The 12,649-nt window shown below is 37.8% G+C and overlaps 1 protein-coding gene across 1 annotated transcript in view; it reads left to right on the top strand.

The window, feature by feature from the left end:
• LOC150100742 (uncharacterized) overlaps positions 1-12,649 on the top strand; it is a 52,261-nt gene that overhangs the window by 16,682 nt on the left and 22,930 nt on the right. The window contains exon 3 of the mRNA XM_090401878.1: positions 11,342-11,405. Within this exon, the coding sequence (XP_090258004.1) occupies positions 11,342-11,405 (64 nt within the window). The remainder of the gene's footprint in view (positions 1-11,341; positions 11,406-12,649) is intronic.

The raw sequence follows: 12,649 nt of genomic DNA, 5'->3' as shown, positions 1-12,649 counted from the left end.
TGAAGATATGAACGGATTAGATGAACCATTTTTAGTGAGATACCGGCTGAGATAAGTTTGTGCAGGAGTCCAAAATGCCAGATTTTGTCAAATGCTTTAGATAGGTCTAGGAATACCGCTCCTGTGCACTCTCGCCAGTTGTAGCTGGTGGTGATATATTCCACAATTCTGTGGATTTGCTGGGTAGTACTATGGTGTTATCGAAATCCAAACTGTTCTTTAGGGAGGATGTTTAGGTCATTTACTGAGGTTTGGAGTCGTGAAAGGATGACCTTCTCTGCAACCTTACCCAGATTGGAGATGAGACTGATTGGACGATAATTCTGCGGCAAGTGTGGGTCTTTGCCTGGCTTATGTATAGGAATCACATCAGCCATTTTCCAGGTGGAAGGAAAATAGTGAAGTCTTAATATTGCATTTATTATACTGGTCAGATGCACTATAGCTTTTCGAGGCAGCAGCTTGATCACCCTGTTTGAGATGCTGTCTGGTCCAGGAGCTTTATTGTTCTTAAGTTTTTTAATAATATCATATAATTCAACAGGTGATGCGGGTGCAATATGTTCGGCACTGGTGTCCGGGAGGTTTAGTGCATGCCTAACCTGTCTGTGGATTTTGTACAGATGATTGAAATCAGTGTTGTTATAAGAAGGTTTGCACTGATCCTCAAGATTTTTAAGTATGGCTTCTGCCTTATCTGCATCTGTGTGGACTAGGCCCTAGTTTGAGATTATAGGGGGGAGGGATCTAGTTTTATTTTTGTTATTTCTCAGTAGGCCCCAGATAGAGTGATCAATAGGTGAGATAGAGGCTAACTTTTTATCCCAAACTTCGTTTCTATGTGTTTTAAGTGCATCTCTTACTGCTCCATTCAATCTGTTAAGCACTGTCTTATTCTGAGGTGCGCGAGTGTTATGAAATCTTTTCCTAGCTCTGCTCTTCTCTCTGATCAGGTCCATAATGTCCTCAGGCAAACGATCAGGCTTGGGAACAGGTTTCTGGTAGGATGCAACCATTATAGCGGACTTAATCTGTTGGGTGAGGCTAGTCACTGCAGATTCCACATCTTCTGATGTGGAATCTGCAGTGAGGGACGGGTCCTATTTAATCCCGAAGTGCTTTAGACAATCTCTCCCACGATATGCCTGAATGAGAAGGAGGAGACTGGCATTCTTGTTCTCCCAATTGCAGTAGAATTGGGTTGTGATCCGACGACAGCTCGTTTAGTGATGTAAGGCTGTACTGTAGTTTAATGTCTTGCATGATGGCTATATCCAGGATATCAGCAGTGCCAGATGTACTGAGATGAGTTGGTTCGGTAGGTCCAGCCACAACAGCATGGTTTAATCCTGTGTAGCTAGAAAGGATGCGACCATTTTTGTTGGTAGATTTACTGTTCCAAGCAGGATGCTTTGCATTGAGGTCTCCAGCAATGATGACCGGTCTATTTACTCCAAGGATGGCATCCAGATCTGAGGTCAATAATGTCTTTAATGGAGGGTTGTATGCAGAAAAAATCTTGAGGTTTCCAATTGAGTTTGTGAGAACATTGATTCCTGTGATTTCGAGGTTGGTGGTAGTAGGGTTGGTTATTGAGTGATGATTGATATAGTTTTTGATGAGGGTGGCTGTACCTCCACCTCTATACCCAAGCCTGTCGTTTCTGTAAATCTGATACCCTCTGATTTTCAGGGTGTCAGCAGGCCTCAGGTGAGTTTCATTAATTAGCAGTATATCTGGGTTGTATTTATTATTAAATTCCTGGATTTCTAACAGTTTGTTTTTTATACCGTTGGCATTCCAATAAATAATCCTAAGAGAGTTTGGGACGATTTTTTTCCTATGCATCAGAGAGTGCCGATAATATGGATTGGGTTTGCTGTAGGAATCTTTTTGTGACACTTAAGGATGGATTTGAGTTGCTGAAATCCTGCAGCATGTTTGCAAGAGAAGAGGTGATAACAGCTGCTAGATTTGAGTGTGGATTATTCCGGCTCTGGGTTTGTACTATCTGATTGGAGCGGGCCACATCAGCATATGTTCTTACTTGATGTTGAAGATTCGTTTTCTTAAGGGGCTCAGTTAATGATGGGCGAGCACCTGTTGTCATGTATTCACTCTTGGAGAACTGAGTAGCCTGAGCTTCAGGAACTCTCGCACTAGATGACGAGGTAGATTGATGACTTGTATCATTCCATCTGTTTTTAGGGTGATGTATACACCCTCTATAATTAGCAGGGTGAGGACCCCCACAATTAGCGCACTTAGCCGGGGTGGATTTTGGCTTGGCGCAGGTGTTTGTGGGGTGATTCTCGCCACATTTTAGGCATTTGAACTGAGCTTTGCATAGCTTCTGGGCATGGCCAAATTTTTGGCATCGGTGGCACTGCCCAGAAGATGATTTCTTTCTCAATGGTTCTGGGGTGATTTTGAGTCCACAGATTGATTTTAAATTATAAATGTCTTTGTAAATGTTATGAATTTCTACTAAAACTAAAGGCATAGGTGTCTTATTTGATCTAAACATTCTAGTAACCTTTATGGGGGGTAGTTCCTGTAGGTTAAGGTCAGCAACTATTTCATCTGTGTCAATATCCTCGGAGACTCCACGTAAGACTACTTTCAGATTTTTTTCGGAGGCAAGTGAAAATGTGTGATATTGGGTTCCTCTAGTGTCCAGTTCCTTTGTAAGATTTCTATAGTCAGCCACCGTGGTGGGCTGGATACGTATTCCCTCGTCTGAATTTTTAGCAGGCGTGTAACGAATCTATGAATTAGCCATGATGGTTCTGAGTGATGACCATCTCTGCTTTTCTCTTAGGATAATCGGTGGCACCTTTTCATTGGGGGAAACAGAGGGATCTGAAATGGGAACATCCTCGTCCATACCAACAACATTTGTTGACTCAGCAGCAAGAATTTTTCTCTTCTTACGTGCGTGGGTTTCTTCTTAGAGACAACTAGATTGAGTTTTTCCTCCATTTGAGGGGAGTCTTCATTTTCCTTAGCATCGACTTCAGGTGAGGAATACAAATTTAAGTAGCCGGGCCAATCCCGTTCAAACTTTTTGATTAGCTTTTTAATGAAACTGAGTGCTAGCTTTTTATCGAGTGACTCGATAATAGTGTCGGGGTCAATCATACTAGTAGGCCATGTCAGCTTGAACTTCTTTTGGAGTTTATCAATGAGTTCAAGAGCTGGCTCTTTATCGAGCAAATCAGTGAATACGTCTAGGTCAGGTACGCTCATATCGATTTAACTGCGTATGTGCGTTAATAAAATATCCCGCAGGTTTGAAGACCTGCCAGCAGAAATTTTTGTAAAATATCCCGCAGCCGCAAAGGACTGCCTGCAATATCAAGCATAGGCGTGCCAACCAGCAATAAGATGTTTAAGTACAACAACAATGGCGATACTAATGGTAGTAGGCCTAGTGTATCGCCTTTGTGAAGTCAGTTCACTTACCTGGATAAACCAGTATGGAAAATAAAATGCCTGTTTATGGCAGCAGCAAATAACTGATATTACTAAAGAATAAGCATAAATCTCTAAAAACTTATCAGTCAAATTCACAATTCACCATCAAAATACACGACACGAAACACTAACACGCGAGCCGCCATCTTACCTTCGCATCCCGTGGAGAATTCTTCACAACCGAAATTTCAAACTTTTTATATGTCACTTTATTTATTATCTACTCTATATAAAATAAAAAGGTGTTAGAAGATTTATTTAGTTTATTTATGATTATGCAGGATTATAAATATCTACTTCACATATTCATAAATTTTTTTAATTTCTTTATTTTTTCTTACTTTATTTATCTTTCTTCCATTAAAGTTCTTTTAATTAGAGGTTTCCAGGAATTTAAGATAAGCTGAAATTTGAAACGTTTTTATGTCACGGATGTGACGTCTTGCGTGATGCTAACTCCTCCTTTGCTGAGAGTCGCCCTTGTGTTGCACTACCATTAGGTAAGTAGCTCTCTCCTAAAGGTAGTGCAACACAAGGGCAACCGCATATAATCAGTCATGACGCACCTGCCTGGAAATCGGGGATTTGGCGCCGTAGGCGCAAGGGGGAGGGAGCACCTTCCCTAATATATATATAAAATGATAAGCCTTTTTATGTCATATTTGTATATCACGTTTTTCGAAACTCAGGGGCTACCCTGAGTGTCGAGTCATCAAAATTCGAGTCATCAGAATTCAAGGAGAACAGGCCTACCAGTCCGGAACAATGGGGGGTTGAGCGCCGTAGGCGCCAGGGGGGGAGTAGCCCCCCTAGTATACATATAATACAGAAACTTTTTGATCACATCCGGTATTAAAAAAGCTTGTGTACTTTATAATTACTTGATTTCAATAAATTCTATTAATACTAATTAATACTTAAATGAAAAGAGAAAAGCAGAAAAAAAACGAGTAGTATAAAGCGTATAGTGTGTCTTGCTCTTTCTTGTTCACTCAGCCAAGATAAACCTCCGATGAAAGAAGATCTTGAAATATTTTTATACAAAAATGTCTGCGGGTTATTTATTCAGCCTTGGAGAATGCGAGGAATGAAATGATTAATTAGAAATCTCTAGAAAATGCGGAAACGACAAACGAATGTAAAATATTCATTTGGCATTTCCGAAACTGGAAAATATAAACACATGTTTGCGAGTTTTATTGGCACTGATAGTGGCAGAATCTAAGAAATAACTGTAATTAACTGTAACAAATAACCGATTCATAGAAGCATAACATTTATATTTAAAGTGGTGTACACACGCACCAGATGAATATGTACGCTGCACGATACAATCACTGAGAAAGATCACCCATTTTACGGTGAATTCAAACAAAAGAACAGTTGCTAACTATTTTTTCGGCATCATTTTGCAATGATACCGAAATTATGTTCATAGATCCCAACCGATTTTGTATCTCTGATTACGAAGGTGCTTTTAAGTGCTGAAAAGATCAATAAGCATGTTGAAATCTCGTATCCGTTTTCTTCTATTTATTTTGTTAATGGAAATGAGTTGTTAAAACTTAGCAGCATGGTTTACACTGAAGGTTATGTACAAGAGGAGAATGCCAATGTTATCACACATTTCACAGGATTTTCTATATTTCGGTCAATTTGAGAACACTCCCACCATGAATATATAGTTATGTATGACGAGTGGTGTGGAATTTGTGGATGTGTGGAGTGAGTTTGATGGGCGAAAGGATCTATATAAAATGGATGGCTTGCACTTGAATGGTTACGGTGTAAGAAGACTTGAGAAAGTGTTGTTGAATGTAGTGGATGTGCAAATTCAGGGAAACTAGATTTGTTAGGGGGGGGGGGAGTAGAGATACAGTCCTTATGGAGGCAGTTGAATGTAAGAATGAATATAATATGCCAGAGCAAATAAGGACAACAAATCTGAGTGGGATAGTTAATATAAGGCATCAAGGTAGAGTTGGGGCTAATGGGGGTCTTAAATTCATGTACACTAACTAGGAGTATTAGGAACAAGAAGGAAGAGTTTTTGGCCATGGTTGGCACTTCCAGACCACAGGTTATAGGTATTAGTGAAACATGGCTGACTGTAGATGATATAACTAGTGGGATTGAATGTGATGGGTATAGTGTGTTCAGGAATGACAGAGAGAATAAAATGGGGGGAGGAGTATTGTTGATGATAGCTGATGAGCTACAGCCAAGGAGAATAGAAGTTGAATTGCAGGATAGAGAAAAGAGCACATTTGAGGCCATTTGGTGTGAGATTGTGGCTAGCAGAACAAAATATACAATTGGGTGATACTATAGACCAGGTGATGGAAAAGATGGTGGTGACAGTATGCACAAGCAAATAGAAGAAATGGGTGGAAGGAGGGTGATTATTATGGGAGATTTCAACTATGGTCGCATTGATTGGAGTGAGGAGAGGACACACGGGAGGAAGGAACTGGATTTTATGCGGTTATTAAGGGATAACTATCTGCGACAGCATGTAACGGAAAATACTAGGGGTCAGCGAGTGCTTGACCTAGTAATTACATCTGAGGATTTGGCTGTAACAAATTTGACCACATTGCCACCAATCGGTGAGAGTGATCATAGGGTCTTAACTTGGGAGGTGGCTAAAGGTGCAGAATTTTCAATTAAGACAGGGTACATGTGGAATTATCGGTTCGGAAAGTATGACAAGCTTAGGCGTTTGATTGGTTCAGTGCCATGGCATGTACAGCTGCAAGGACTAGAAGTTGATAGTGCATGGGAGGTAGTTAAGAAGTGCTTGCATGAAGCAATGGCTGACTGTATACCTAGAGTCCGAATAATAAATCAAGTAGGGGTTAAATGGATGAATAACACCATTAAGCTTGAGTTGCAAAAAAAGAAACAACTATGGAGGGAATTTAAGGAGAAGGGTGACCGGCAGGCACATGAACGGTATAAAGCGCAGGACAGAAGGGTGACGAGTGTGGTAAGAAAAGCAAAAAAGGATTACGAAAGAACATTGGCCATGCAGGCTAAATAGAATCCTAAACAGTTTTTTAGATATGTAGCAAGTAAAAGGAAAAATGTACATGGCAGATTGATTTTAAAGAATGCCGATGGTAGGGAGGTAACTGAATCAGTTGAGATAGTTGAGTTACTGAGTGAGCACTTTGCAAAAGTATATCATCCAGGTGGTGACATTGCAGAAACGAATAAACCAGTAGATTATACGGGAATTGTGGTTAATGAAGTGGAGGTGAGTAGTCTATTGCATAACCTCAATGTCAATACATCTGTGGGATTGGATGGTATACCAGCTCGTGTTGTACGAGAAGCAGCTAAAGAATTGTCAGTACCCTTGACCATTTTATTTAATTTGAGTCTCGGGTCTGGGTTAGTCCCGAGCGGGTGGAAAGAGGGGAAAATAGTTCCACTGCATAAAGGTGGTTCCAAGACTGCTGTTGTAAATTACCGACCGATTAGCATATCAGGAATCATTGTCAAGGTCTTAGAGAAAATAGTCAAGAGGAAAATACAAGATTGGATAGAAGAAAATGGGATACTGTATCGGGGACAGCATGGTTTTGTGAAGGGTAGGTAACTTGCTCACGTATTATAACACAGTGACGGCTGAACTGGATAAGGGTAATGGGTTTACGGTGATTCTACTGGACTTTGACAGGATTCCACATGGAATTCTAATCAGTAAATTTGCAGCATATGGGAATGGACATAGGGTTGGTGAGATGGATAGGAGGGTGGTTGACGGAGATATATCAGAGAGTGGTTTACTCGGGAGTAGAGTCCACAAGACGGCCTGTGACTAGTGGTGTGCCACAAGGATCTGTTCTTGGACCACTGCTGTTTAATTTGTTCATAAATGATATAGGAAATGATCTGAGAGGAACAGTTCATTTGTTTGCGGATGATGCGAAGTTGGGTAGGGCAATAGTGAATGCAGATGACGTCAAAATTTTGCAGGATGATTTGGATAGATTGGAGGTCTGGGCTAAGAAGAATGGATGTCAGTTTAATGTGGCAAAATGTAAGGTTATGCATTTTGGGGTGAAAAGATTGGCAGCAGTTTACTGCATTGGTGGAACCGTGATCCAGGAAATTGATGAGGCACGAGATTTAGGAGTGTTGGTAGATAAGGAATTGAAATTTAGGGGACACATTGCAAAAGTGACCAAAACAGCTCATCAAATCACTTGGTTGCTGAAGAATACGTTGACAATCAGAGACAAGCAGGTTATTGTTCCTCTGTATCGAGCCTTGATAAGACCCCATCTAGACTACTGTGCTCAGATTTGGTCACCTAGGTTTCTTCTTGATGGGGAGGAGGTGGAGAGGATCCAGAGGCGAGTGACCAAGATGATAGCAGGTCTGTGGAATGAACCGTATGAGAACAGGTTGAGGATTTGTGGGTTGCAAAAATTGGTTGATAGGCGGAGAAGGGGAGATATGATTGAGACATTCAAATTACTGAAGGGTTTCTATAAAATTAATTTAGAAGATATTTTTGAGAACAGGGCTGGTTGTGGGAGGACTAGGGGACATCCATGGAAACTGGGCAAAAGTGTGGTTAGTAAAGGTGTTAGAGCTGGGTTCTTTACTTTTAGAGTAGTGAATGAGTGGAATGCGCTCCCTGAGTCTGTGGTGGATGCTGTGACAGTGAATGAGTTTAAGGCGAGGTATGATAGATACTGTATGAATGTCAAATAGTTGTGATGAATATGATTTGGGGCCTCCCTCGATGAGTCTAATGACTCCCTGGAGTTGCCCGTAATAATAGTAATAGTAATAGTAATAGTTTCCTCGATATCAAAAAAAAAAAAAAAAACATGCGTGTATTGCTTACTTTTTTCTTGAGCCTTTCGAAAATTCTACATTCTACGGAATACGCTGCTTCGACATTTGAAGGAAGAAGAAAAAGAACTGAAATCCACCGATATTGACCAATTATTCCCCCCTTTGCTGTCTAATTCCATCTCTACCGCATACATTTATTACTGCTAGGTGCCACGTCTATAGATTTTTCCATCATTCATTAGCGTTGAAATCGATAATTGTCAATTATCTTCCAAATATTTGATGAAGATCATTTTCATCCATTGGTTATGATCTTCACCCTTCCTTGTGGAAGAGTAAGGAGCTTGAACGTTTCATGCTTGGCTTTAACAGTAGGATTCATGTATAATATAATCATTATTACACCAGCATACTAAATACCACCAGTTCACATGTTAATTTCGAGCTCTACTTCGAACCCTCCATATTCAACTACTCCTTTTTCATTATCATTATTCAATCTTAAGAAGTCATCAACGCATCATTTCTGGGGAATACTGAAAAAGGAAGCTCGAGGTGCAGACCTTTTGAAGGTAAGAATGTAAAAAAGTGGCTATAATGGGTTTTTTTTAAGTACTGATGCTATGAATGGAGAACTAATACTTTAAAGTCGTAACGGCTCAAGGTTCTCTACCATTCGTGGAATAAAGAACTGAAGTTATTCAATTTCAAAGAAATTTAAATAAATTCGATGAGTTTCTTTGTTTCTTTGCAGCAAATTCTTCCGTATGTTTATCATGGACAGGAGGGCTTCACCCACATATAATGTCTTATCTGGAAAAAATTTGACTAACATTCTAATCCTTCACTCTGGTTTAATTGAATTCTTTATAAGAGAAAGCTAACTAAAGTCTATTAATAGTAGATCGAATTCTAATAAGAATTAGAGATTGTTTCTGTATTAAAAAAACAATATTGTTTCGGAAATTAATAATGCGTGGGTTTCTTCATTTCTGTAAGAGTCAGTTGTGAAGAATAACTGAAATGTTATGTGTAATAATTGTTGAAATGAAAAGCTAAAATTTTAAGTGTAAGATCATCAATTTTGATCCGGCATATTCTCTATATGCGCACTAACATTATGGTTTCTATATGTATACACACTACAATGTCAGTGATCAATTATTGAGTGACGGAAATAGCTCATCATTAAGTGAAATGCATTGCAATTCGGCTGCTTTAATCATTCTATCTACAAAATTTTTCCGTTTTTTTTTTTTCAACTTTTAAGGTTCATCTTTTTAAGATGTCATTAAAATTATTTCATAGACTGCTAAACTATTTTTTTAGTCATTTCTAACAGCTGCTAAAACATCTTACGTTACCGAGTCATTACGTTTATCTTTCCATCGTTTGAAAAAAAAAAACCTTCGTTCGAATCCTATCGATGATGCCAGGAATCCTTATAAGGTTCTTCAACTTTCGATCGGTTCACAGTTCTCATAGTAAAGTTTTAATAAGGCTTTCATTCCTCAAACACGCAAATAGACGAGCGAGCAAGTTACGGAACAGACTGTTGACACACATAAAGTGTTAACTTTCAGCCTTAATTACTTCAGCCGTTTCAACTAAACCAATTCCGAAATTATGGCGATTTTTTGTCACCAAAAAATAAAACTCTTTTCACATTTGCAATCCTTGACATCTTTATGCTCTACAGTTAAGAAGACATCTATGTTTCAGGTTTTCCAGATTTAATGCTTTATTCTGCCATTTATTTTTACTTTTTATTTTTTTGTGGCTACTCTCGTAGTTCCGTAGAGACTTTGAAAAAGAATAAAAACGACGGTATCACTTTACTTTGAAGGATATTTTTGTTTTCCATTACCTGCGTTCTAAACTTAAACCCACGTTATAAAGCTTCCTCAAATAGACGAGAGATGGAGCTCCCACGCAACATTTCACAACACCAAAATTTTTATCATAAACTGCTCTTAAAATTCGAGTTTTTTTTTTTTTTTTCTACATTGCTACATTCATCTAATTTTTTAATGAGACAGTATGTTAAAAGAATGTCATTGAAGTGCTTAGAAAGCAAGAGGTCGGCTCATTTAAAATGGATAATTCGCCGATATTATTTTAGTCATGGGATTTATTCTTGCTACTGTTATGACTCGAATTTTAAAAGGGAATTTATATTCTCAATATGAAAAAAATATAATTCCAAATTAATAGAGTTGCTGTACCGCGTATATCATTGAGCAAAGGATCGCCAATGCATATTTTTTTTTCTTTTCTTTTTTTTTTTAGTATTCAGCATTTTAGTGATCATTTATCTGATCCAATGGTTTATGTTACGCACCCACTGTTCTAAATGTATTATAGCTTGCACACCCTTCATGTCTGAGATTTATATGAAATAAATCGGAATACTTCCTGAAATCATCCCACCATCTATATGGCTATGTTCCATCCATTGCAACCATCCACGTGGGTGAATAAATTGTAGCAAAAGTGAGTAAGCAACTTGAGAAGGACGGCCCAATCACAGAGATCAATGGTGGTATTCAGTGTATCAATGTGAAGAGGTGCTAAATAGAACTGCTATAAAATTTTAAAAAGAATCTTCTTTGAAAGTAATGGTGGAATGCTTGATGGTTTGTAAGATGATAATTCTGTTATCAATCAACGTTATGAAATCCAAGTTTCACGCACATTCCAACGTCACCTTAGTGACTAATTGAAGTAATCTTCTAAGCAAAGAGTATTTCAATTTTTTTTGCAAGAAAGTAGAAATTTCCTTAGTTCTCAAGAAATCTGCCTTGTGCAAGAAAAGATTTTGCCGATCTTTGCTTTTCTGGTCATACTTTTGTAACAGAAATGGTCAGAGTTTCACTCATCTTAAATAGGAGGCCGTTATGATGATATCAAACGCTAATATAAACCCAAAATCCAGTCGGATAATATTCCTATGAATGTGAATTTGCTATTATTTCATATATGTTTAGTAATATTTGTTACAAAACAACATATTCTGATATACTGTACATATTTTTGTTTCATTTGTTAGCTGTTTTATACCATCATGGTGACAATAGGAGCTTTCCATGTGCCTTCTGTTCATGACTCACCAGGTAAGCTGTAATCCTAAACTTAATACTAAACAACGCCTTCTAAAAATTCTGAATATTTATTTACATTAATAAGGTATCCAACAATACACAATGACGTATAAAGATTAACTTGTTTTTTATGAACCATTTCTAATAACAATGCGAATATCAGATATTTTGAAAGAAGCTAATGTAGTTGGAGATATTGTAGAATTTAACATAATTCCCCATACAGCTTGAGGTTGACTCTTTTTAGAACTCTCCTTTGTTCGTTCCATTTTCACAAGAATTGAATGGTTCATAGATATTAGACGGATGAAGCAGTCTTTTGTAATCTTGTTATTCTTGTTGTTGGTCTGTTAAACTAGCTTCTTTTTCTACACGGTGTGAGCATGCGCCTTGGGTTTCTTTCTTTCTTTTTATATTATTTATTTATAAGTTATTATTTCAAGTTTTTTTACTCCTTAATATAATAAAAAAAAGAAATTGAACACACATACAAATACACATTATTCTACTTTAAATTCGTTTCCTTGCTTGGAATTTGCGACCGAATTAACACTAAGGCTATGAAGTCAGTCCTGTTATGTTTGAAAGGGAAAAATCCTGCTATCTTTGCAGGATACTTTGAAAGAGTCATTGTAGTCATGGTAGTTTTGAATATCCATTCAAATATTTCAACCATTTGAAACTCTTCTGCCAGTTAGCACTACCTTATTCTGTGCAATTATATTCAGAAAACAAAAAATCCAGTTTTAAATTTCTCTTCTATAAAAAAAAAAACAATAAAACAAAAAAGTACGTTCCTATTCATAAGGCATGAAGGCTGTCTTTACATAGACGTGAGTCATCTGATCATAGCACTCAGGAAATGCGAATTTAGACATTTATTCGGTAATTTTCTCGAAAAGCACCTGAAAATTCCACTTTGGAGACATTACTGTGATTAGATCTATCAATGACTGTCATTTAAAGTACTCAACTTGGAGAAAAAATGATTCTTTGTCTCTGTTTAAAGAAATTTTTTTTCTAAGAATAGCTTAATCATTCAGTTCTAACATACGATCACGTGAACGTATAAGTTTTTCTTTCTTTTTTCTTTCTTTAGAACAAGGCGTTTCTTATTTGATTGGATGGCTTTCCAATGATCTCATTAGTACTGATGGGTTGGAAAAAATGAGGCCTTTTTTTATTTGCTTATTTTTGCAGAAGCCTTTCGTTGCATTTCTCTTGTGATAAACAAACTCGATTAGCGTATTTTCAGA

This window comes from Typopeltis vanoorti, chromosome 12, assembly GCF_054136105.1.
Source record: "Typopeltis vanoorti isolate ZY-2024b chromosome 12, IOZ_Tvanoo_1.0, whole genome shotgun sequence".
NCBI lineage: Eukaryota > Metazoa > Arthropoda > Arachnida > Uropygi > Thelyphonidae > Typopeltis > Typopeltis vanoorti.
Note: the sequence above shows the minus strand (reverse complement) of the source record. Positions and strands in the feature narration are given on the sequence as shown.